At 33.1% G+C, this 26,392-nt stretch overlaps 1 protein-coding gene across 4 annotated transcripts in view; it reads right to left on the minus strand.

Moving 5' to 3' along the window:
* Window positions 1-26,392, minus strand: part of UGGT2 (UDP-glucose glycoprotein glucosyltransferase 2) — a 233,044-nt gene that overhangs the window by 171,070 nt on the left and 35,582 nt on the right. For 3 of the 4 annotated variants that reach the window (XM_069067350.1, XM_069067352.1, XM_069067354.1), the window contains exons 5-8: window positions 22,371-22,545; window positions 18,022-18,118; window positions 13,907-13,979; window positions 1,681-1,781 (exon numbers count right to left, since the gene is read on the minus strand). In XM_069067350.1, coding sequence (XP_068923451.1) covers window positions 1,681-1,781; window positions 13,907-13,979; window positions 18,022-18,118; window positions 22,371-22,545 — 446 coding nt within the window. The remainder of the gene's footprint in view (window positions 1-1,680; window positions 1,782-13,906; window positions 13,980-18,021; window positions 18,119-22,370; window positions 22,546-26,392) is intronic. The other variant, XM_069067351.1, reaches the window with a different exon arrangement.

Consider the following 26,392-nt stretch of genomic DNA (forward strand, 5'->3'; position numbering starts at 1 on the left):
CCTTCTAGTTTATCAATGTCTTTTCTATAATGGAGAACTCCAAAGTGAATATAATACCTCAGATATGGTCTGGTTAGAACAAAGAAGAGTAGATTCGTAACCTGCCAGTCCTTAATATTATCTCTTTTAAATTAGCCTAAGATTACCACATTTTAAACTTCTTTTTTAATGAGATGAATTTGAAAGCAATGCTGTATTTATTCCACAAATTGATAAAATGATTTGATTTTAAAAGAAAGACATAGTTTATATATTTGCTGCTATTCTTTTTTTTAGGGCACTATATTCCCATTGTTTAAACTTCACAATGCTGAGTAAAATTTTTCAATATATTTCAAGTTTCACAAGCATCTATTCTCACCCTTAATATATGATGGAGGATGTGATAAAAGTAATGGATTGTGTGTTAAGATGACACTTCCTCATGACCTACTCAAGCACCACATTATTAGAAATAGTATAAGGGAAAATCACAATACTACTATGATTTATATTTCAATCCAAAAGACATTTTAGCAAGAGTATCTGCCTGCAGGTCATCAATATGAAAGTTGCATAGAAATCAATTTTTTTTTCACATTTGTTTCCCAATTCTGTTCTATGAGAGTTTTTAATAGAATGTCTTTTCATTTGATGTTTCCATTAAAAAATTTATCAGTGGGACATGCAGCAGTGTGATAAGATCAGAATTTATAAGAGAAGGAAAGCAAGATGTTGCTCTGATTTGTCCTAACCTCATGGTCAAAATGTAATGTTATTTCCTTTTTACTGGGCACTAAAGATATTTAGAAATGTGATTTAGAACTTTGGTTGAAATCAGTAGGTAAACTAACATTCACTTTGAAAAGATACTTTTTGCATAATTTTAGTCCTTATACATTTTTATAAATACAAACCATATTGTTTATTATATGAATAGTAATAAAAATCTAAATTAATGTATAAAATATGACATTAATCATAACTAGTACCATTAAACAATGAATATTCATATTCTATACAAAATAATTACAGTTTCATCAGCTTCAGAAATTCCTTACATGAGAATTGCCTCCATCATAAAGATTACAACTGTCTATGATTTATTAGGTAAGTCTTCAGCGGTTACTTAAGGCATAGAAAGATTAAATGGCTTGCCCAAGGTCACATAGGTCCTAAATCCAGAGGAATTTTTGAATGTAGGTCTTCCTAAGTTTTGTAATAACAAAAACAACATTTATGTAATGTTACAGTTTTCAAGGTACCCTTGCACATGAGATCTAGGGCAATCAATTGAGTGGAAAGAGGATTAGACTTAGACTTACAGGACCTATGGTTAAATCAACTCTTCTACTTCTCTGTGAGTTACCTAATATTTGGGTTCAGTCTCATATAAAAAATGAAGATCTGAGCTAGATCTTGAAGGTCTTTTCTTTTTCCAAGTCCATAACTCTATATTATTTCAGGTGACCCTCATGACAACTCTGTGAATATAGACTGGATGGGTGTAATTTTGTCCATTTTGAAGATGAAATGGATTCAGGTTTTAAATAACTAGTCTAAAATCATGTAGATAATAAGGGTAGAACTGGAACTAGTATCAAGTCTCATGGGTCTTGGTTCAGGGGTCTTTCCACTGCACCTGCAACAAACCAGTGAGTCCATTTTCAAATGTATTTATAATAAGTTTACATACTATACCTTGTAGCTCCCAGATTTTCAAAGGTACCATTTCTTTACTACTTTCAAAAAGATATTTTCGGAACTCTTTCAGATTATCTCTAAGGTGTGGATATATTTCTCTGGATTAAAAGATTAACATTAATTATTGTCAACTGACATTTATAAAAATATTTTGGTATTACTACATATTTGAAGTTAATACTATTTACATAAAATTAACAGAATATTTTCTAATTCTGGAAGTTCTATATAAGCTACATTAATTTGCCAATAATTAATATTATTTCCTTTTTACTTAATGGTTAATGATATTTTTACCTTACAGTTCACATATCTAAAGTATAACCAGATATTCCACAATTCTATGTGATGTGGCCCTAAATCAAAAATATATTTCACTATGCATATGACTAAATTATAATAGTTCTACTATTATTCTTTCCAAATCTATAGAACAGTGACATTTAAGAAACAAATGAAGAGACGGAATATTTTTAAATAGTTTATTTAGCAATCAGTTCAATTTATCAACCAGCACATATGATTAACATTCCTATAGAAAACCAAGATTAAAAAAACTAAAATAAAGAGTTAATATACAATAAATTAATCAAGTATTTATTGAATGCCTACTATGTACCAAGCTCTGTTCAAGGCACTGGGAATACAAGCATAAGAAATGAAATAATCCCTATTCATAATGAGCTTAAGAAAGTAATGAGTGTGTCTCTGTGTGTGCATGCACACACACATGTGTATATACATATATATATATATATATACATACACATATATAAAATACACACACATCTCAGAGGTATATATAGAGAGGGAGACAAAGTAGTTAAATACTAGGTGGTTTGGGAGGAAAAGTTCTTATAGTTGGAGGGGTCAAAAAGGCTTCATGTTTATGATAGTGCCTGTGTTGTATCTTAAAGGAAGAAAGAAACTGTTTGAGATGGGGGTGATGAGGAAGTACATTCTCAAAATGGAAGATGGCCAGTGAAAAGACACAGATATGGAAGATGGAATGCAACGTGAAAAAAAAAAAACCAGAAAAAACAAAATTAACTAGATCATAGAACATGGAAGAGGAAGCACTGTCCAATGAAGTTGAAAAGACATATAGGAACCACACTGAATAGGGATTGAAAAGCTAAATGGAGGGGTTTATTCCAGAAAGCTACTTAAGTTGATTAAATGAGTCACATGATCACATCTCTGATTAGAGAAAATTATCTTGGTAGCCTGTCTTACTTGTATAACATAAGGTAGGGAGAGATGTCATGTAGGGAGACCAAGTAGGAGGGATTTACAATGATTCTAGGCCACAGATGATAAGGACCTGAAGTAGCTGTGTGAATAGAGTGAAGGGGTAGGATGTGAGAGATGTTGTGAAGGTAGAAATGGCAAGATTTGAAAGCTGATTGGATATGTGGGATAGGGGAAAATAAGAAGTCCAGGATAATGCTGAGATTATGAACCTGAGATACTGGGAAGATAGTAGTGCTTCTGAGATGGTAAAGTTTGGAAGAGGGGGAAAAATAATGAGATTAGTATTAGACATGTAGAGTTTTATGATGTCTCCAGTTTGAAATGTTCAACAGGCATACAGAACTGAATATGGTGGAGAAACTGGAACTGGATAAACCTAACAGTTATCTGAAGAAATGATAGTTAAATTCATGGAAGCTGATGAAATAAATGAGGGAAAATAGAAGAGAAGAGAACCTAGGACAGGACAGAATCTCAGGGAATAGTCAGGGGATATGATATGAATGAGTCAGTCAAACAATATGTAATCAAACAAGCAAGAGGTGTGTCAGGAGAAAGTAGTGACATAAAAACCCAGAGAGAAAAAAGCATCCAAGAGGAGAAGATGGCTAATTATACAAAATACAATAGATACATCAAGAAATATTAGGATGAAGAAATATTTGGTAATTAAGTGATCACTGGTAAATTTGGAGAGAGTATTTTCAGTTGATTGATGAAGTTAAATGGCAGATTATAAAAGATTGAAGAGTAAGAGGAAACAGGAGGTAAGAGGCAGTAAGATTTTTTAAAGGAATTTGGCTGAGAAAGGGAGGAGGGAATGCTTTTCTGGGTTGAAATGGATTTTAGGTTGATGTCAGAAAGGGAGAAAAGAGGAATAAAGGAATTGGAGGTACCTAATTGGGAAATGATTATATTTAGGTAGGGTGAGGCACAAGAAGAGATGGAATGATGGCTAGATAAGGAAATGTCAGTGTTTCTAATTAATGAAGCAGAACATTTGTAGGTAATGGGGAGAGCTAGGGTTTGATCATCCCCCTATGTGTGGTTGAGGTAGAGTGAAGGAGAATGCCACAGGACTTATGATGGCTAGGGAAATGCATGATTAGGGTGTCTGAAGGATCACTTACATGAATATTAAAGTTTCCTAGTACAAGAGAGGACAAGATGGAGAGCTAGGTGCTAAACTCCTTAAGAAAGGAGGGAAAAGGACATAGTGGTAGGTATCATATGGTTATAATAGCACTCTTGCACACACATAACACAAACATACACACATGCAATCAGATTGCTTGATAACTTCAGTGATGAAGTTAACTGAACTATATTAACTGTCTTGGAGCTTAACCATAATCTCTGGTACAATTTTGAAACTAAAATCTCTTAAATATGGTTTTTCTTGATAGGTGAGTTGTCTGTCTGAATATAAAGGCAAGTCATGGATTACCATAAAATATTTCCCCCCAATGTTTTCAGTTCTTAATTGATTAAATTTAGAAACCCTACAAATTTTAAAATAAGCAATCACACCATTATCACAGTTTTACAACTTGGTTCTTCACCAGGAGAATAAATTCTTTTGACATATAATTCAATTCAATAAATTCAATTCAGGAGAATAAAATTATTTTTATTTTATTACGGTAAAAGCATTTCTTACTTTTTCATCTATATTACCAGTACAGTATAGTTGATGGTGGGCTTATGATGTTATAAATATCTGGGTTCATATCTAGTTTCTGACACAGACAAGTTATAGGTCTTGGCAAGGCTTTTGCTTTGATGGAATAGCCTTTGAGAATCCAGTCATCTCCATGATGCCATAAGACACAGAATAGAACTTTAATGATCCATGGAATCTAAGACTGAAAGAACCTCAGAAGTCATCTAGTCCAGCTCCTTCATTATATAGATGAGGAAATTATATGAAGTGACTTGTCTAAGGTCACAGGTAGTAAGCATTCACTGACTCCAAATTGGAATTAAACAGCAGAGGACAGGTGTTAGAATTAAAGGAGATCAGAAAAGGCTTACTACAGGAAGGCAAGATTTCTAGGTGGGAACTGAAGCTAGGAGGTAGAGACAAGGAGGGAGAACATTCCAGGCATGAGGAAGAGTCCATGAAAATGGTTGGCCATGAACTCTTCCACTATCCATAGATAGGTAATGATTTTTCTTGCTTCCCTAATTTACTTGTGATATCATCTTTTATTAAGTCATGTATTTATCTGGCATTTATCTTGCCATACTATATAAGATATTAGTCTATAACTACTTTCCACCAGACTGGTTTTCATTTTCCTATGTAATTTTGTCAAATATTAAGTCCTTTCCTGAGATCTTTGGATTTATCAAACACTTTGCTATTATAATTATTTGTTCCTGAATGCTGTGTATTTAATCTACCCAACCGATTGACCCCTATTTCTTACCCAGTACTAAATTATTATGACTGTGACTTTGCAGTGTAGTTTGAAATCTGTTATTGCTAGGCTGAAAATATATATATATGTATATGTACGTACATATTTTACTAACTTTAATAACTGCATTTTTTTTAGTTTTAAGATTCTTGATCTTTTATTTTAGCAGATGAATTTCTTTTCTTTTCTACCTATATGAAATACTATTTTAGTAGTTTAAATGGCATAGCACTGAAAAGGTAAGTTTGGTACTTTGGGAATTTTTGTTATATTAGCTCAAACTACACTTGATCAATAAATATTACCCCTAATTACTTAGATTTGTTGATCTCTGTAAATACCATTTTGTAGCTGAATTCATGCAGTTCCTGAATGTGTCTTGTTGAATAGTCTTTCAAATATTTAAAATATTTTGTCATTATTTTGAATATTGATTTCTTTCTACGTGGTTTATGTGGTAAAATATAACAGTGGTATCAAACTCAAATAGAAACAGATCCTTGAGCCACATAATGACTTAGAAAATCACATATTAACATTATCTGTTTTGTATTGTATTTAATTTATTTTGTTAAATACTTCCCAATTTATTTTAATCAGGTTTTTTTGCACACAGAAGTGCTAATGATTTGTGTGGATTTATTTTATATCCTATAACTTTGCTGAATTTATTGCTTCAATTAATTTTAGTTGACTATGGTTATTTTAGTTTTTTTCCCTTCTTGTCTATTCTTAATTTTCTGATTTCTCTTTCATTTCTAATTGGTATACCAAGAATTTCTAGAATTTTGTTTAATGGGAAGGATGATAATGAGCATTCTTGCTTTACCTCTGATCTTGCTGAAGAAGCCTCTAGCTTTTCTCTATTATATACATCCACCTCCACATATTGAAAAACACAAATACATGTACTCTTAGTTTTAGAAAAATATCATTTGCCATATGATGAAAAGATTATTACTATGTTTTCTAGTTTTTAAACACAAATGGGTATTAAATTTTGTCAAAATTATTCTTCAGCATCAATTGATATAAGTATAGAGGTTTTTTCCTTTTTTTTTTTAACATGGTTTATTATATTTTAGTCTTCCCTCTTCTGAGCAAACCCTGCATTCCTTATATAAACCCAACCTAGCCATAGTGTATAATGTAATATGTCATTGTAACTTATTTGCTAACATTTTACTTAAAATTCTTGTGTCAAATGGGATAAATTCACCCACAAAACATAATGAGAGAGTAGAGTGGTTTGAAAACCAGAATCCAACAATATACTGTTGGCAAGAAACACACTTGAAATGGAGAAAAACACAGAATAAAAATAAGAGGCTGGAGCAAAAGTTATTATACTTCATCTCAGATTAAAAAAAAACAACCAGGGGTAGTAATCATGACCTCAGGCAATGCAAATGCCAAAATAGATTTAATTAAAATAGGGAAATCACATTTTGCAGAAAGGTAGGTACCATGGAAAATGAAGACTATCAATGCTATACACACATGCATGACATAGCATCCAAATTCATAAAGGTACAGGAGAAAATAGCAAAACAAAACTAGTGGGAAACCTTAACTTTCCTCTCTCAGAACTACTTAAATGGTGGCAGCTAAGTGGTGCACTGGCCCTGGAGTCAGGAGGACCTGAATTCAAATCCGGCCTCAGATACTTGATACACTTACTAGCCATGTGAACTTAGGCCAGTCACTCAATCCCAATTGCCCTGCTTTCCCCCGTCAAAAAAAGCAAAAAAAAAAAAAAAAACAAACCCTACTTAAATATAACAACAACAACAAATCCAAGAACAAAATTAAGACTTTATTATAAACAAAATCTTAGAAAAGTTAGAGATCATAGTCCTCTGGAGAAAACTGAATAGGAAGAACAAGGATTACAGATTTTTCTCAGCGTCACATGACACCTTCAAAAAAAACTGACTATGTTTTAGGGCAAAAATTCCTTTAAAACTAAATGCTGAAAAGCATAAATATTAAATTCTTTTTCAGAACACAATACAATTAAATGATATTCAATAAAGGGCCATGGAAACATAGATTAAAATTAGTTAGAAACTAAATAATCTAATCCTAAAGAATGAGTGGGTTAAGGAACAAATCACAGAAACAATAATTTCATTAAAGAAAATTACAAAAATGAGACAACATGCCAAAATTTAAGGAATACAGGCAAAGCAGTACTTAGGGGAAAATGCGTACCTCTAAATGCTTTCATCAGCAAAATAGAGAAAGAGCAGATCAATGAATTAGGCACAAGACTAAAAAAACTAGAAAAAGAACAAATTAAAAATATCCAATTAAACACCAAATTGGAAAGCATAAAAATCAAGGAGAGATTAATAAAACAAAGAAAACCATTGAAATAATAAATAATACTGGGAGATAATTTTATTAAAAAACAATAAAATAGATAAACTGGTGGTTAATTTGATTTTAAAAAGAAAGATGAAAATCAAATTACCAGTATCAAAAATGAAAAGGGTGAATTCATCACCAATGAAGAGAAAATTAAAACAATTAGGAGCTCTTTTGCCGAATTATGTGCTGCTAATTTTGACAAGCTAAATGAAATGGATGAATATCTACAAAAATGTAAATTTCCAGAGTAATAGAAGAAACAAAATATTTAAATAACCTAATCTTAGAAAAAGCAATTGAACAAGCCATTAATGAAATTCCTAAGAAAAAAATCTTTAGGAACAGATGGATTCATAAGTGGATTCTACCAAATATTTAAAGAACAATTAATCCTAATACTATGTAAACTATTTGGAAAAGTGGGCAAAGAAGGAATCCTACCAAATTCCTTTTATGACACAAATATGGTGCTGATATCCAAACTGGGAAAAGCCAAAACAGAGAAAGAAAATTATAGACCAATTTCTCTAATGAATATTGATGCAAAATTTTACATAAAATGCTAGCAAAGAGATTACAGCAATATATCACAAGGATCATATACTGTGACCAGATAGGATATATACCAGGAATGCAGGGCTAGTTCATTACTAGGAAAACTATCAGCAAAATTGACCATATCAATAACAAAACCAATAGAAATCATACGATTATCTCAATAGATGCATAAAAAAGTCTTTGACAAAATAGAGTGCCCATTCCTATTAAAAACACTAGAGAGCAAACAAATAAATTGAGCTTAACTAAAAATGATAGCTCATATTTATCTAAAACCATCAGCAAGCATTATCTATAATTGGGATAAGCTAGAAGGCTTCCTAATACAATCAGGGGTGAAGCAAGTATGCCCATTAGTACCTCTATTATTCAATACTGTGCTAGAAATGTTAACTATAACAAAAAGAGAAAAAAAAGAAATTGAAGGGATTAGAATAAGCAACGGGAAACAAACATATCACTTTGCAGATGATATGATGTTATACTAAGAGAATCCTAGAGAAACCATCAAAAAATACTTGGAACACTTAGCAACTATAGCAAACTTGCAGAATACATAATAAACTCACATAAATCATCAGCATTTCTATATATTATCAACAAAGTCCAGCAGGAAGAGATAGAGAAATTTCATTTCAAATATCTAGACAATATGAAATCTTTGGGAGTCTACCTGCCAAGACAAACCCAGAAATTACATGAACACAATTACAAAAAACTTTTTACAAAAATAAAATCAAATTCAAAACACTGCAAAAATATCAATTGTTCATGGGTAGGCCGAGCCAATATAATTAAGATTATAATTCTACCTACATTAATCTATTTATTAATGCTATAGTGATCAAACTATAAAAAATTATTGTGTAGAGTTAGAAAAAATAACAACAAAATTCCTCTGGAAGAACAAAAGGTCAAGGATATCAAGGGAATCAATGAAAAAAAAAAGGAAGGCTATCTAGCCATACCAGATCTCAAACTGTATTATAAAGCAGTAATTATCAAACAGTCTGGTACTGATTGAGAAATAGAATGGTGGATCAGGGAATATATGAGGTACACATTGCACTATAGTAAATGACCATAGTAATTTAGCATATGATAAACTCAAGATCCAGATTTTTAGAACAAAAATTCATTATTTGACAAATACTGCTGGAAAAATTGGAAAAGAATATGGCAGAAACTAGGTATAGTTCAACATTTAATACCATATACCAAGATAATGTCAAAATGAGTATATGATTTACACATAAAGGGTGATATAATAAGTAAATTAGGAGAGCATGGAATAGTTTATTCATCAGATCTATGAATAAGGTAAGAATTTAGGACTAAAGAAAATATAAAGAGCATTACAAATATAAAGTAATTTTGATTATGTAAAATTAAAAAGTTCTTGCACGAACAAAACCAATGCAACCAAAATTAACAGGAAAGCAGAAAACCAGGAGTGGGGATTTGCAAGAAATGTTTCTGACAAAGGCCTCATTTCTAAAATATATAGAGAAATGAGTCAAATTCATGAAAAATACAGTCATTCCCCAACTGATAAATGGTCAGAGGATGTGAAGAAACAGTTTTCAGAAAAAGAAATCAAAGATATTTATAATCATATGAAAAAAATATTCTCAATCATTATTCATTAGAGAAATGAAAATTAAAACAATTCTGAGGTGTCACCTTACATTTATCAAGTTGATTAATGTGACAAAAAAGGGAAATAATAGATTTTGGAGGGGATATGGGAAAACTGGGTCACTAATGCACTGCTGATGGAACTGTGAGTATGCAACTATTCTAGAGAACAATTTGGAACTATGTCTAAATGGCTATAAAACTGTGCATATCCTTTGATCTAGTAATATCACTTCTAGTCCTTTATCTCAAAGACAATAAAAAATGGGGAAAGGGTGGATTTATACAAAAAATATTTATAGCAGTTCTTTATGTGGTGGTTAAGTACTGGAAATCAAAGGGGTACCTATCAACTAAGGAATGGCTAAACAAGTTGTGGCATATGGTTATGATGGAATATTATTGTGCTTTAAGAAATGACAATTAGGATGATTTCATAAAGACCTGGAAAGACATAAACGAACTGATTCAAAGTGATAAAACAGAACCAGGATAATGTTGTATACAATAATAACAATATTGTTTGATGAAGAATTGTGAATCATTTAACTATTCTCAGTAATACAATGATACAAGACAATCCCCAAATGATGAAGCATACTCTCCACCTCCAGAGAAAGAAGTGATATTGCTTGAATACAGAACGAAGCATGCTATTTTCTCTTTCTGTCTTTCCTTCCTTCCTCCTTTATTTTATTTAAGTCTTCTTTTGCAAAATGACTAATATGGAAATGTTTCACATGATTGCCTATGCATAACCTATATCTGATTGTTTATTGCCTTAGGGCAGGGGTAGGGAGAGGGGGAGGGACAGACAAATTGAATTTGGAACTTAAAACTTAAGAAAAATGTTAAAAAATGTTTGAACATATAATGGGGGAAAATAAAATATTTAATTTGAAAATTATAATAATACCTAAATTATTTATTCAGTGCCATACCAATAAGGCTGCCAACTAATTACTTTATAGAGCCAGAAAAATAATAAAATAAATCTGGAGAAAGACGGTAAAAAATATCAAAGGAATCAATGAAAGAAAATGCGAAGAAAGGGGACCCAGAAGTATAAGATCTTAAACTCTATTACAAAGTAGTAGTCATCAAAAGAGTTTAGTACTAGATAAGAAATAGAGTAGATGATCAATGGAATAGAATAGTTGTACAATACATGGAAGCAAATTAGCTCTGTGAGATCCATGATAAACACAAAGATCCAGCTACTGGGGCAAGAGCTCACTATTTGACAAAAAATTCTGGGAAAACTGAAAATTAGTCTGATAGAAACTAAGCAAAGACCAATATCTCATGCCATATGCCAAGATAAGCTCAAAATAGGTACATTCTTTAGAAATAAAGTATGATATCATAAGCATAGGAAAACACAGAAGAAATTACCTGTGAGATCTATGGATACGGGAAAATACAAGAAACAGAGAGGATTATGAGAGGTTAAATGTATAATTTTGATTAAATAAAATTTAAAAGATTTTGCAAAAACAAAAGCATTAGAGACAAAAAAAGTAGGAAATGGGGAAAAATGAGAAAATTTTTGCATTAAGTTGTTTTGAAAGAAATCTCACTTTTCAAATATGTAAAGAATGAGTCAAATTTATAAAAATAAAAGCCATTTCCCAATTTGTAAATGGACAAAAGGCTCAGTCAATTTTTAGAGGAAGAAAACCAAACTATCAGTGATAGCTACATGAAAAAAAGCTCTAAATCAGTAATAACTAGAAATATACAAATTAAAACAACTCTGAGGTATGACCTCATACCTATCAGATTGGCTAGGATGACAAAAAAGGAAAATGATAAATGCTTGAGAGGGGGTGGGAAAATAGGGACATTAATGTTAGACTGTTGGTGAAGCTGTGAATTCTAATGGTTAGGGGTGGGTAATCTGTGGCCTCATGGTTGCTTTTAGCCCTCTAGGTCTTCAGATGTGACCCTCTGACTGAATCCAAACTTCACAGAACAAATCCCCTTAATAAAAGTATTTGTTCTATAAAACTTGAACTTGGTCAAAAGGCTGTACCTAAGGATCTAGGAGGCCACAGGTTTCCCACTCTTGGCTCTAACCCTTCTGGAGAACAATTTGGAACGATGCTATAAAAATGTGCAGTCTTTGATCCAGCAATACTGCTACTAGGTCTATCCCCCAAAGAGATCAAAGAGAAAAAGAAAGGACTCATATGTACAAAAATATTTATAGTAAAACTTTTTTGTGCTGATAAAGAACTGGAAATTGAGGGAATTTTAATCATTTGGGGAATGACTGAAAAAGTTATGGAATGTTAATGTGCTGACAGAAATGATGAAGGGGATGGTTTAAGAAATACCTGGGAAGGCATATAATGAGTCAATGCAAAGTGAAGTTAGCAGAATCAGAAGAGAAATTTATACCTTAATAGCAATATTGCAAAAATAATCAACTATGACTTAGTAACTCTGATCAGTACAATGATACACCATAATCCAAAGGATTCATGGTATAAAATGCTATCTACCTTCAGAGAGAGAACGGATATACTCAAGAATGCAGATTGAAGCATATTTCTCCCCTATTTGTCTAGCTTCATCACCCTCTCCTCCAAAGGCTAATGTGGGAAATATGTTTTGCATGACTTCATATGTATTGTAGGTATGGAATTTCTTAGCTTCTCAGTGGGTGGAGAAGAGAGTGAACACAAGGAAAGAATTTGGAACTGAAAATAAAATTAAATTTAAAAATTAAAACCATAAAAACAACAATAAAGAGCACTAGAATGGGAGTCAAAGGATCCAAGTTCTAATGTTGGTTTTGTTACTGTAGATTTTAAAAATCATAAGCTCTGGGGCCTCAGTTTTCTCATCTCAAGGTGCTGAACAAGTTAATCTCTAAATCTCTTTTCAGTTTTAAAAAGGATAATCTTAGGATCATTTTGTTAAAATATTAACAAACAAATCAATGAAAAAAAGAATATTGTTCAACCTTTGTCAAATGATGGTTTAATTATAGAATGATAATTTAGTAAAGGTTACCCTATGTAGAGGGCAGCTTGGTGGGGCAGTGGATAGAGTGCCAGACCTGGAGTCAGGAAGATTCATCTTCATAAGTTCAAATATGGCCTCAGACACTTATTACCTGTGTGACCCTAGGCAAGTCACTTAATCCTGTTTGCTTCAGTTCCTCATATGTAAAATGAGCTGGAGAAGGAAATGGCAAACCACATCTTTTCCAAAAAAAAAACAAACCTCCAAATGAGTCATCAGACATAATTGAAACAACTGAACTCATATAAGCACATATACTCTCAAAATAATGATGTGCTTACTTTGTTTTTAAAGGGGAACTCAAAAAAATCAATTGTAATCTCAACTTTATTTTGTTGAAAGAAAAGTCCAATTGCTCAAGAAATGGAATGATTTGTTTCTGTTTGATACTTATACTCTGCTTGATACATACATTATTCTGTTTGTTACTCTGATAACTATATTGTCTAGTGGAAAACTTTTTGTCTTAAATTAATCAACTAGACATGTAGTCAAAAAAACATAAATAATAAAATTTTAAAGTAAAAAGTTAATACAAAATAATTGCTCAAAGCAAAATTATATGTGACACTATTACTTGCAAATTAACCTATCAGTACATCCCTTATAAATTAATGTAATCAATTTTAACTTTTAAGTAGTACATATAAAGTTAATTATATCATGTTGCCTTCTCAATGACTAAAATGTTTCTGAAATTAATAATATACATTTCACAGCCCACAGTTTATCTAAATTTGAAGAGATTTAACTAATAACAAATTAATCAAGAACATTAATTATAATTTCCATATATGGCAAATTCTAACTCGAGTAAAGCTCTTGCTAACAGAAATCTAATTGAATTCCAAGTTTTTAATAAAGTATGGTTACTTTCACTTTCACCTCCAAGAGTTAATCTGGCAAAAACAAAAAATTTGATTTTGAAAGTTGCATTGACTTACTTTAATTTTTCAAAGAGAAATCCTTGCACTTCAGTTGCTTCATTATCATCCTCTACCACTGTATTATTCACATCTATATTATAATATACATCGATGAAAGGAAAAAATGTAGAATATTTTTGCAGTTATTACAACTAACTTCAAAAAATACTTATAACAAATACTATACACAAAATTATGGTTGAAATAGAAGCACAATTAAAATCTAAAGATTTCACCTTTGTTTCTTTTACTGAGCAGAAGACCAAAGATTGACTCCTTTAAAAATCTAATGTTGGTCCTAGGGTTATATCCCAAAGAGATCATAGAAATGGGAGAAAGACCCATATGTACAAAAATGTTTATAGCAGCTCTTTTTGTTGTGGCAAAGAATTGGAAATTAAGGGGGTATCCATCAATTGGGGAATGGCTGAACAAGTTGTGGTATATGCATGTTATGGAATATTATTGCGCTATAAGAAATGGGGAGCAGGCGGTCTTCATATTTACCTGGAGAGGCTTAAAAGAACTGATGCTGAGTGAGAAGAGTAGAACCAGGAGGAATTTGTACACAATTACAGACACAACGTATGTGTGATGACCAACTTTGATAGACTGGACTCTTCTCAACAATGCAGGGATATAAGTCAATCCCAAAAGACGCATGATGGAGAGAAAAACGTGCATCCAGAGAAAGAACTAGAAAGAACTAAATTTATATCCAGGTGGAAGCAAAATACCTGATCTTTTTTGTTCTCTTATTTGATTTTATGTCCTCTTTACCATTTTTCATTCCAGCTGGTACAATCCATCCTTATAACCTGACCATTGTATAATGTGAAAGTATTTACAGATCCTATACTTGATTATAAGATGCCATGGGGGGGAGGGGAAGGAGGAGGACAAAATGTGAAATTCAAGGAATTATGGAATTGAATCCTGTAAACTAAAAGGAAACAAACAAATTAATAAATTAAAAATTGAATTAAAAAAAATCTAATGTTGAGGCGGCTAGGTGGCGCAGTGAATAGAGCACCGGCCCTGGAGTCAGGAGGACCTGAGTTCAAATACAGCCTCAGACACTTGACACATTACTAGCCCTGTGACTTCGGGCAAGTCACTTAACTCCAATTGCCCTCCAAAAAGCAAAAAATAAAAAAAAAGCCGGTTATAGATGGAATAAAAGATCTGGTGAGATTTTTAAAAAAGGGGGGGCGGGGCGGTTAGGCAGTGCAGTGAGTAAAGTGCTGGCCCTGGAGTCGGGAGGACCCGAGTTCAGTTCCGGCCTCAGACACTTAACACCCACACAAAAATACTAGCCGTGTAACCTTGGGCAAGTTACTTACCCCCAATTGCCCTCCAAAAGGCAAAAAAAAAAATCTAATGTTAATTACCACCTAGTTAGGTAGGTATGAAGACAATTTAATGTACTTTAAGAGACAAAATAAAAACTAGCAAGTATCCTAGTTTCAGGAGAATTCTTATACTACCATCCCTTAACACTGTTTCAAATGTAAACAACATTTTTTCTCTGTATATTTAAATTATGGTAAAAATAGATTTTGAATTACATTAGCTACAAGACACCACAATTGAACTATATGTGACCTTAAAAAGGCATAAAAAAAGCATGTTACCCAAACAGGGGACGAATTAGCTCTGTATGGTAAGGTACTACATGAGAAAATAAAATTCATAAATGAGTGAATTTGGATACATGTTTGGGAAATGAACTGAAAACAATAATACAAAATGTAACTGATTTCTACAGCTATAGAACTCTCCAGAAATAGAATGAATTCCCTTGGTAGTAGTGAGTTTTCTTCTCAAGGTTTTCGGTTAAGTGGCTGGAAAACCATTTGTTTGAGAAGTTGTAGAAGGGATTCTTCATTAGGAAAAGGTTGGAAAAAGATGGTCTGTGGAGTCTCTTCCAGTTGTTGACTTTCAGTGACTAAGTAATTCAAGAGGCAAGAAGTGTGTGATACCATGGAATCTAAGGGAGTAGAGAGCACCAAAAAAGAAGCTGTCTTCTACAGCCCTTCAAATATGGAATTCAATTCAATTTAGCAATAAACATTTACAAAATGTTTGCTATGAGGCATTGAGAATGCAAAGAAAAAACTAAGAAAAGTCCTGAACTCAAGGAGTTTACATTCTATTAATAAGAACCATAAAAACTAATATTCCCATCACATTGAGTTATTATAATACATCAATTAAGATTTAGACAACTACATCTTTTTTAGAGTCCCCTCCTCCAAGCTAAACAACCTTAGTTCATTCAATAACTACCGACTTTTGCTTGTGATCCAGTTTGTCAATACTTCTTAAAACATAGGACTAAGAAATGAACACAATATTCATGATGTGATCTGACCAGAGCAGTTTCAATACGACTATCACCTCCCTCATTCTAAACATTATACCTCTCAATGCAGGCTAGCTAAGAATTAACTTTTTTTCACTGTTATGTCACCTTCCATTTATATTGACCTTCCAGGCAGTTTCTTTCTTTGACTTCTTATTCTCTGACTCCCTTAATGCTGTCATACCTCAAGGTTTTGTCATTAACTCTTTTATTCACTTTGGAAGCTCTCTTGTTTCCCTTACCAAACTCCCTACATTTCAAACCCCATTTCTATGACTCTCAAAATACATCTCTAGCACTAATCTCTCTTCCAAGTCCCCAAATCACATTTTCAACTGTCTACTCTCAACTTTGATGTCTAATTTGTACCTCAAGATCTTTACACCTCACAATGAATTATTCATCTCTTCCCACAAAACTATTCCTTTTAACTTTCTTCTTTCTTTCACTTGCACACCCATTTTCCTAATAAGCCAAACCTATAACTTTAAGGTCATTTTTTATTACCCTCACTTCCTAGTGCCACATGTCACATGTTGATTCTGGCTGCATTGTCATTCTCACCAGTACTACCACTCACCTCTAGTCTCTCTTTATTTCAAATCTAGCCAACACACTACTGCCAAAGCAGTTTTACAATACACAATTCTGATTACATTATTCATTGCACAGAATCTTCCAAGAGATCCCCACTGCCAACCAAATAAAGTTCAAGCTCCTTAAACTAGCATTCAAAGCTCTTAATGATTACAATTTACTACTTTTTCTCATTGCTTCCTCTTTCTTCTATATACTCTATAATCAGATCAGACATTCACTAAACACTGAACACATTTGATTCTTTTCTGTGGTTGCAACTTTGGTTATATTATTGCCTACATTTTGAATACCCTCCCACCTATCTTTAGCTATTGCTATCTTATGCTTCACTTCAAGGAAGGTCTGTATTAAATATCACCATAGTCAAGAAATCTTGTTTAATTCCTTCCTCCTACCCCCACTCCCTAGCAAGATGAACTTGCTAATCTGAGGTCTTTCATAGCATTCCTCCTAAATACTTATAATTCTAATATAAATCTGTTTGTATGTCTTATCATCCTTCTAGAACATAAGCACCTTGAGTACTAGGATTAGATTTCACTTTTCCCTGGTGGTGTGTGTGTGTGTGTGTGGGGTCCTTAGTTTAGTAAATTAAACAAATAAATGTTTGGTGAATAATGAAATTTGGATACACATAGTATCAGATTAACCTGAATATGTAAAAGTTTCAGAGGAATTTTAGAAAGTACTTTGTTTCTTGAAGCTCCCATGTTTTAATTAATTATCTGGAACATTAGTTTAAGGAACAAGAATGTAACAATAAAGTATATCAAGAGAATTTATTTACCAGTTCCTAAAATAACCAGGAATCATATAACATAATTCATATGAGAATTAATATTCATTTATTCATCAATCAAATATGTGTAGAGAATATATAAGGTGTACCTACTAGATGCATTAAAGCATAATTTAAAGCAATCAGAGTAACATGCTGGATAATTTCCTGTTTTATAATGAAATTTTGGTAATTCGCCTAATAATATACAATGAATTTAAAAATAAATTATGCCCCTCCCCCAAATTCAGTAATATACTTCTTTGTTTTCTTTTACTATCTCAGGCCACTTTTAGTTTATACTTCAAACACTATTTTTCCTAAAAATGAACATATTTAGGATGTAATAACCATTAAAACTTTACTATTAGTACATGAAAATGAACCTACCTTTAACCTGTGTATCATCTAGTGCTTTGTACTCAGTACTCTTAATTGCAAGTTCCACACCATATCCAGACAAGTTCATTTTCCTAGAGCCTGGTTTCTGTTTTTTTAAAAAAATAAGTTTATGAAGAAAAAATAGTCAAAATATTTTCTTTTTATAGAAAACATATAATTTGTTTTATGATTATTAAGGAAATACCTTAGGATATACTTTTACATTGTTTAAGATTTAGAGGACATATGTAATAACACAGCATATCCATTAAAAAGAAACTGAAACAGTAAAAAAATGAATAAAAGTTTATATGTATTCCATATATGCATATATGGAATAGATATAAGCACACTCAAAATAACACAACAATTTATAAATAGTGTATTTGTACTTTTAGCAAATCCTAACATATAAGTATGATAACCACTATCTTGGTTCTTACACCTATGGCATTAGAAAAAAAATTTTTTAACATAAAAAGTAATGGATCTTTTCAATCCACTAACATACCATGTTTCTTTTTAATTTTTAAAGTTAATTTATTTACTTTTAGTTTTCATCATTGACTTCTATAACTTTTAAATTTTCTCCCCCTCCTTCCCCAATATGGTATGCATTCTGATACAGGCTCTACATATACATTCCTATTAAACACATACCAAGTTTCTTAAATTTTTCCTTCATGAGTTGGTTACTAATTCAAGATATTGAAATAATAAATAGAACTTATACTTGACAAAAGGATGATATTAGAAGAAATCTAATGTTTTTTCCAAATTCTGTAATTCTTTGATAGTAATCCCCGAAACAACTTTATGTTTAAAGGCTACCAAGAAGCTATTAGAGTTGGTTTCAAAATAAAGAAGACTTGGGTTCAAGTGTTCAAGTCCTGCCTCTGATATATACTGACTGTAACCCACAGTTACTCAGTGCCCCAGCTAACTTGTTAAGTATTTAAGTTGGAGGGCAGCTCCTGATTTGAATTGGTGGAAGTTTCCTTAATGAGAGTTCCACATACCAAAGAAAAAAGTCTGGTATATATTAGAGATAGAGACCAAGATAGAGATATGTCTGTATACCTATAATTCCAAGATTCTTTTGATTGTTTTCTGATACCAATATACTGTTTAAATATTACAACCCAATACTATCATGCCTAAATTGCAGATAAAGATAGGTTTTTGCCAATGGATTGGATATGAAGACAAATTATTCAAAGAAGTAAAAGATCTTGCTTTGAGAATGATTGATATGATGGCAAATGATATTGCTCTAGCACTGACATTATGAATTTGAAGTAATTAAGTATTTTTATGTTTTTCTCTCAATTTGCAAAACACATACAATATTCCACCAAGGTATATCTATTATTGTTCTTAACAAAATTTTCTAAAGAGTCACAAATTAGAATAATAAAACCCAGTTCTAACTTTCCTAAATTTGAAAGACAAAAAAACATAAGTACGGTTTATTTTAGGCACCAAATTTTCTCATTTTTAGCAACTTAGAAAAAGATAAGCAATCTAATAGTTGACCTCAAGGTCTATCTGAATCCTAAAACTTTTTTATTTTATGATACTAATCAGTTGTTAAGTCCAAGTCATATACACTATCAATAGACTAAATGGTAGGCTGAACTTAACCCTCACCACACATTTGGACACATACTTCCTTACAGGGAGTTGTATGGCTTTGCTTTTCATCAAATAAGGTTCATTTAGCAACCCTATTCATGTTAAAGAGGGCAGTATACTGGGATTCTCCCAACACCTTCTTTCCTTTTCATAGCTTCCTGCTTCTGAAATCTCTGTTCCCCTCTCCCAGATATCAAAGGGAACATGTGAGACTTCCTTAAATATCCACCTCTTGGTCTGCCATATATTGTAGATAGAAAAGAGATAGAGTTAGGGACCTGTGATTTCACTGGCACAGGAAATTTTCTTGAGCAACGCAGGTGGGTACCTTCTCTGTAACTTATATTCTAGGAGAAACAGGCTATAATAAGACTCATTATATGAGCTGAAATATGCAGACACATACTTAGTGGTCCTGCCCACATCAGAAATCCAATTTGTCAGTTTCTCAGACTAACTATAAAACTGTTAAGCACATGTTGTAATAGAAAATAGGATGTGTGAAAACTGCTTTATTTATAATTTCAGTAATCTGATGAAATTGGATTTTTAAAAGTTTCTACTTTAATGATTCCATTTAAGAACACATTTAAAGAGGCTACTCAAAAGTCAATCAACTGTAAGCAAATTTAAAGTTAAAAGTAACATATGCTACTATATAGTTCATTTTAAAAAATGGAATGTAATAAAACCAATTTCCATTATCAACCCCAGAAAGTTATTAGCTTACTAATAATTAACACAAATGCTTGTTAAATTAATAATTACTTTCTCCATTTGAAAATGTATTATGATATGTTTGGATTTGCAACCCCAAATGTTCATGCTGTCAAGTGGAGAGACAAACAATCTTTCATACATTTTTCTATTTCTTTCTCCATACCTCCAAATGGGGGTATGTGATAAGAGTTCAGGAGAGACTTCATGTAAATGACAGTACCTGAGCTGAGTTTTGAAAGAAAGTAAAGATTCTAAGAGGCAGAAGTGAGGAGGAAGTATATCCCAGGCACTAAGGCCACCCAGTGTAAAGGCATAAAGGAAGAAGGAATGTGGTTATATGAGGAACAGTTAGTCAGTTTGACTGGACCAAAGTGCATCAGGGAGATTAATGTTTTTAAGAATGGAAAAGAAAGCATGCCAGAAAAGTTAATATTTTTAAATGGGTAGTTACTGGACTTTGTTAAGCAGAAGAAGGATATGGTCAGACCTGTGTTTTAGGAAAATGACTTTGGCAGCCATGTGCAGGACAGATTGGAGAGGGAAACCACTTTAAGCAGGAAAACCAATTAGATAATTGCTATAATAGTTCAGGTGAGAAGTAATGAAGTCCTGAATTAGAATAGTAGCTTGTGTGAGTAGAAAGGTGAATACAAGAGACAACCAGATGGAAAGATCTGGAAAGTGACTGATACTTGGGTGAGGGTGGTAATTCAAGAATGACACAGAGATTATGAACCTTGGTAATTGGAAGAATTTTGTGTCCTTGACATGAATAGAAGTCATTCTAAAGAGGAGTGGTTTGAGAGGGGAGGTTAATGAAGAAGTTCTCTTTTGGACAGAATTAAATTAAGCAATATCTACCACCAGCTCCCAATTATATTTTTTTTCTGGTCCTAGGAGGTAGTTCTTGCCACATTTCCCACATTGCTTTGAATGGGGCTCCTGTAGGTTTAGTAGAGAAGATTAGGCTTGTAATCCTACAAACAGCTACCTCAATCACTCTCATCTCTACCTCAGCTAGATAGACACCGAATAACTTATTTGCTGCTATATATCATATTGTATATTTTAATGTGTTAAGGCACAACCCAATGCTACAACTGAGAGAAATTCCCGTTCTGTAACACTTCCTAGAGGGCTGAGGTAGTTCAAGTAAGTGTCTAGCACTTGGTTTCAGGATCAAAAGCAAAGGCAGACTCATGGCAATAAGTGGAGGCCTATTCTGTTTCCTTAGAGGACTAATAAAGAGCTCTCAGAAAGGCCTTAGTATTGTATGAGATCAGGAGACTAAAGAGATGGAGGATTCATTCTAGTATGTGAGAATCATGGCTTGAGCTGGTGTTGGTAAGACTGTTAATTCTATGATTTACACTAACAAATTAGTAGGCCAGATCCTTGAGAACCCAGGACCAGTTGCTCATAGTGTTATTAAAATTATTAACCATAAGTAACAACACTCAATAACTTAAAATTTCACTGATTTAGGCAAACTGATGAAGTTTGTTAATATCTCTTAAAGAAATTCAATTTTTATTAATTTCATACATATATGTCAGTTTCCTCATTATAATGACATATGAATAATATGACTTATAATAGACTTATACTGTCTAATTCACAGGATTGTGAAGAAAGTGCTTTGTAAAAAAAGTACTATATAAATGTGAGTAGCTATTATTAAGAATGTTGTATGCAGGGGCAGCCAGGTGGCTCAGCAAGTAAGAGCACTGGCTCGTGTTGGGATGACCTAGAGATCGAGTCCTGTGCTCAGACACTCAGCACCACACCCAGAAATAACTGGCTGTGTAACCTTGAACAAGTTACTTAACCCTGATTGCTTAAAAAAAAAAAAAAGAATGTTGTATGCAAAAAGATGAACAGAAACTCCAGTAGATGTTCATATGTATTTCATTGAAAATGATAATCTAAGGAAATTTTTCTGTTATATAAATTAACAGAAATGAAATTAGCAGTCATGCTGAATTTGATATAAAAATGTATACCTGAATATAATGTCGAAAAACATAGATAATTTCTTCCTTTTGTGCTTTCTCTGAAAGAATTTTGTGAAATTTATTGAAGTCTTTAGTACCCATTTCTGCATAAAGTATGATCACTGGTAGGTTCTCAGTGACTGTAGGATATTTATGATCTCCTTTAAATAAATATGGTCTAGGCCTAAAATGAAAAGAAAAAACACATTTTAGTAAGGAAATACAATCAGCCGTATATAAGAGATATTGACCAGTGTCTAGCGGTATCTAGCCGGCATGCTGTTAAGTACACATTGATCTAAACTTACTTATCTCTTTCCTTTTCCCAATGAGTAAATCCTGTCTGGAAGCTGCTCCAAACCACCTGAGACTCCCCTAATATTTCAGTTTGGTACTTCTCTTATTTTTTGTCTACCTCCCTACTTCCCTTAACTACCTGGGGAAAGAGTTAAGGTGTTTGTAATGCGAATGTAAATTTTAAAGATCTTCCCTGCCCCTAGGCTAAAGTGCAGCAGAAGCCTGGGGAGGGAGGCTTGTTTTTCAGTAGATACTTTTTGATTGGCCAGTGGGTCAATAAGGTTGTTACATTCTCTGAGCCAGGAGAAGGCTATATAAGCCCTGATGTGTAGCTTTGTTTTGGGACTCACTTTGAGAAGTGTTCTGTGATTTGATCTGAATTCTGGGAAGCCGTTGTTGAGAGTCCCCCGGCTTTGAAAAACCCAGAATGTGGAAACCCGGATGTTGACTGGGTATGGATGTAATGGTTGGACAGTTTGGAAATCTGTCTACTTGATCTGTTTCTGTCTTGATAATTCTGCCTGTATACTTTGAGGTTCAGGGTGCTGACCTTTTCTCCTGAACAAGGTAAACGATATATGTCTGACTGATTAAAGTAAGCTTGTTAACCCATTTTGAGTTGCTTTCCTTTAACAAAGCAGATCCAAGAACCTGTGGTAGCTGCAAACCCTGAGGACGCTTGGGGTGCTTGCTGCTACAGTGTTCTAAAAAGGGGAAAATGTAGCAAGTTAATTATTTTCCCTTGGATAACTTCTCCATTCCAGAATAAGTGATAGGAGTTAAGAAGGCTGATACAGATCCCTAAGGCCTTAAAATGCATGTAAATTAAAATAAGTGAGAAAAGTCCCTTACTACACTGTTTTCCAGCCCTCCTCCTCACTTACCCTGGCCAAACAGAGAATAAGTTGTTTCCATTATCCTTTCCATTTTCCATTATTCCACTATCCTATCCTTTTCCATTTTCCTTTGGTCAACTCATTTTTACAAAGTATTTACTTAGGATCTGTTTTATTCAATGCAGTGTGCTCTCTGATTTCAAGAAGTTTATGAACATTCAGTGATAGATTTTGTACAACTAATTTTATTTCTATCTGATCTAGCTTTCATAGACTCTTCGATATTGAAAAATATATCTAAAAGCTCTGAAATATCTAAAGGGATGAAAACAAGATCACATAGCATAAAATATGCACATAATAAGGAAGGAGACAGAAGAGAAAAGGAAATCACTAATTTTTTTAAGTCAAACTTTTTTATTTATTTCAAAGAATCAATATATTTATTTGAGGTAAAACATTTGAAATAACCTAATATCTTGGTTTCAATGCCAAACATGCACAGATAAGGACAATAAAGATTCCTAAATATATGTAAGATTCTTAGATTCTATATCCAGTACCCATAAAATATTTAAGGAATTAATGTAAGAATATCAGTTGCTGAGAATGTTGCCAGAAATAAGCTTAATATTCATGTGGCTATGATTCAAGATGAAAAATGAAAATGTGTATTCATTTCCTCATGTTCTAAGTGGTCAATTAAATAATTATTCATACATATATGAATTCTAAATTTGCATTTAAATAAAAAGAGGGGGAGGGAAGAAAAAGGAAAACACCAACTGTCAGGTACAGTGTTAAAATACTATGGATACAAATAAAGGCAAAAAACAGTCCCTGCTCTCAAGGATCATACAGGCTAATAGGAGAGACAACATAAAAATAGCTATGTACAAACAAACTAAATAAAGGATAAACTGGAAATTACAGAAGGAAGACACTGGGTCATTGAATACAGAATACAGAAAGGCTCATTGAAGATGGTCAAATTTTAACTAGGGCTTGAAAGATACCAGGGAAACCAATAGGTGGAAACGAAGATTAAGAGAGAACATATTCCAGGCATGGGGAACAGTCAATGAAAGAGGTCATAGGCAGGAGATGACTTTATCAGGAACAGAAATAAAGCCATTGATAATGAATCAAAGAATACAAGGAGGCTGGGTTTGGGAGCAAGTATAAGATGCAAGGAGAATGCTAGGTCGTGAAGGGCTTTGGATGGCCGGTAGGATTGTATAATTCATCTCAGAAGTGATAAGGATTTGTTGAGTAGAGAAATGACAAGTTTGGATCTATGCCTTGGAGTCACATTTTTTTTAATTCCAGAATTTATTTATTTTTAGTTTTCAACTAAATTCATTTATGCAAGATTTTGAATTCCAAATTTTTTCCCCATCTCTCCCCTACCCTCTACCCCAAGATGGCAAGCATACAGATTACTCCTTCCCCCAGTCTCTATCTCACAAACCCCACCTTATCCCTACCCTTCCCCCTTTCCCATTTACTTTCTTGCAGGGCAAGATGGATTTCTATACCCCATTGCCTGTGTATCTTATTTTCCAGTTGCATGTAACAATATATTTTTTTTAACATTTCTTTTAAACATTTTGAGTTCTGAATTCTCTCTCTTCTTCCCTCCTAATACACCCACACTGGGAAAACAAGCAATTCAATATAGGTTATACATGTATAGTTATGCAAAACATTTCCATAGTATTCATGTTGTGAAAGACAACCTATATTTTCCTCCATCCTATTCCACTCCCCATTTATTCTATTCTCTATTATAACCTGGTCACTTTTCAAAAATGTCTGCTTCTAACTAGCCCCTCCCCCAGTCTACCCTCCCTTCTATCATCACCCCTCTTATCCCCTTCTCCCCTACTTTCCTGTAGGGTAAGATACCCAATTGAGTGGGTATGTTATTCCCTCCTTAAGCCAAATCCAATGAGAATAACGTTGACCCATTCCCTTTCACCTTCCTGCTCTTTCCCTCCAATGTAAGAGCTTTCTTTTGACTCTTTTATGTGAGATAATTTACTGTATTCTATCTCACAATTTCTCCTCCCAATATATTCCTCTCTCACCTCTTAATTTTATTTTTTAGATATCATCCCTTCATATTCAACTCATCCTGTGTCCTCTGTCAAAGTTTTCCTAGTGAAATTTCTGTGATTTTTATGATTAGCAGTGATCAATGCATCTTTTCCCTGCCAGACTCTTGAATAAATTTTAAACACCGCTAATACTTTTTGTTTTTTTTTTAGTCTTTCCCTTTCCTTCTATAACCTGAATAGCTTTAATTTTAAATGGTGGTAATTCTTTTAACCTTCAGCATAAACAACTTATTTGAGCCAGCCACACCTTGATCTAGGTTCTCTGTTGCACAGAACTCTTAAAGGACTCTAGTAAGCTCTATTAACCTTGTGACCATTGAAACTTGTGTGCCCTTTCCACTATAAAAAGCAATGGGTCAACCTTATTCTCATTGAATTTGGCTTAGGGAGGGAATGACATACACACTAAATACTGTATCTCACTCTATAGGAGAGTAGGGGGGAAGGGGATGAGAGGGGGGATGATGGAAGGGAGGGCAAGCTGGGGGGGAGGGAAGTTGGAAGCACCCACTTTTGAAAAGGGACAGGATCAAAGTAGAGAACAGAACAAGTGGGAAGTGGGATAGGAGGGAGGGAAATATATTCAGTCTTTTGCAATATATCCACTATGGAAATGTTTTGCATAGCTACACATGTACAACCTATACTGAATTGCTAATCTTCCCTGTAAGGGTGGCTGACAAGGGAGGAAGGGAATGAATCTGGAATTCAAAGTTTTCAAATCAAATGTTTATATATATATATATATATATATATATATATATATATATATATATAT

Source organism: Petaurus breviceps, unplaced genomic scaffold, assembly GCF_028583685.1.
Source record: "Petaurus breviceps papuanus isolate PSGF00001 unplaced genomic scaffold, PetGlider_PUasm1.0 90743, whole genome shotgun sequence".
Classification (NCBI taxonomy): Eukaryota; Metazoa; Chordata; class Mammalia; order Diprotodontia; family Petauridae; genus Petaurus; species Petaurus breviceps.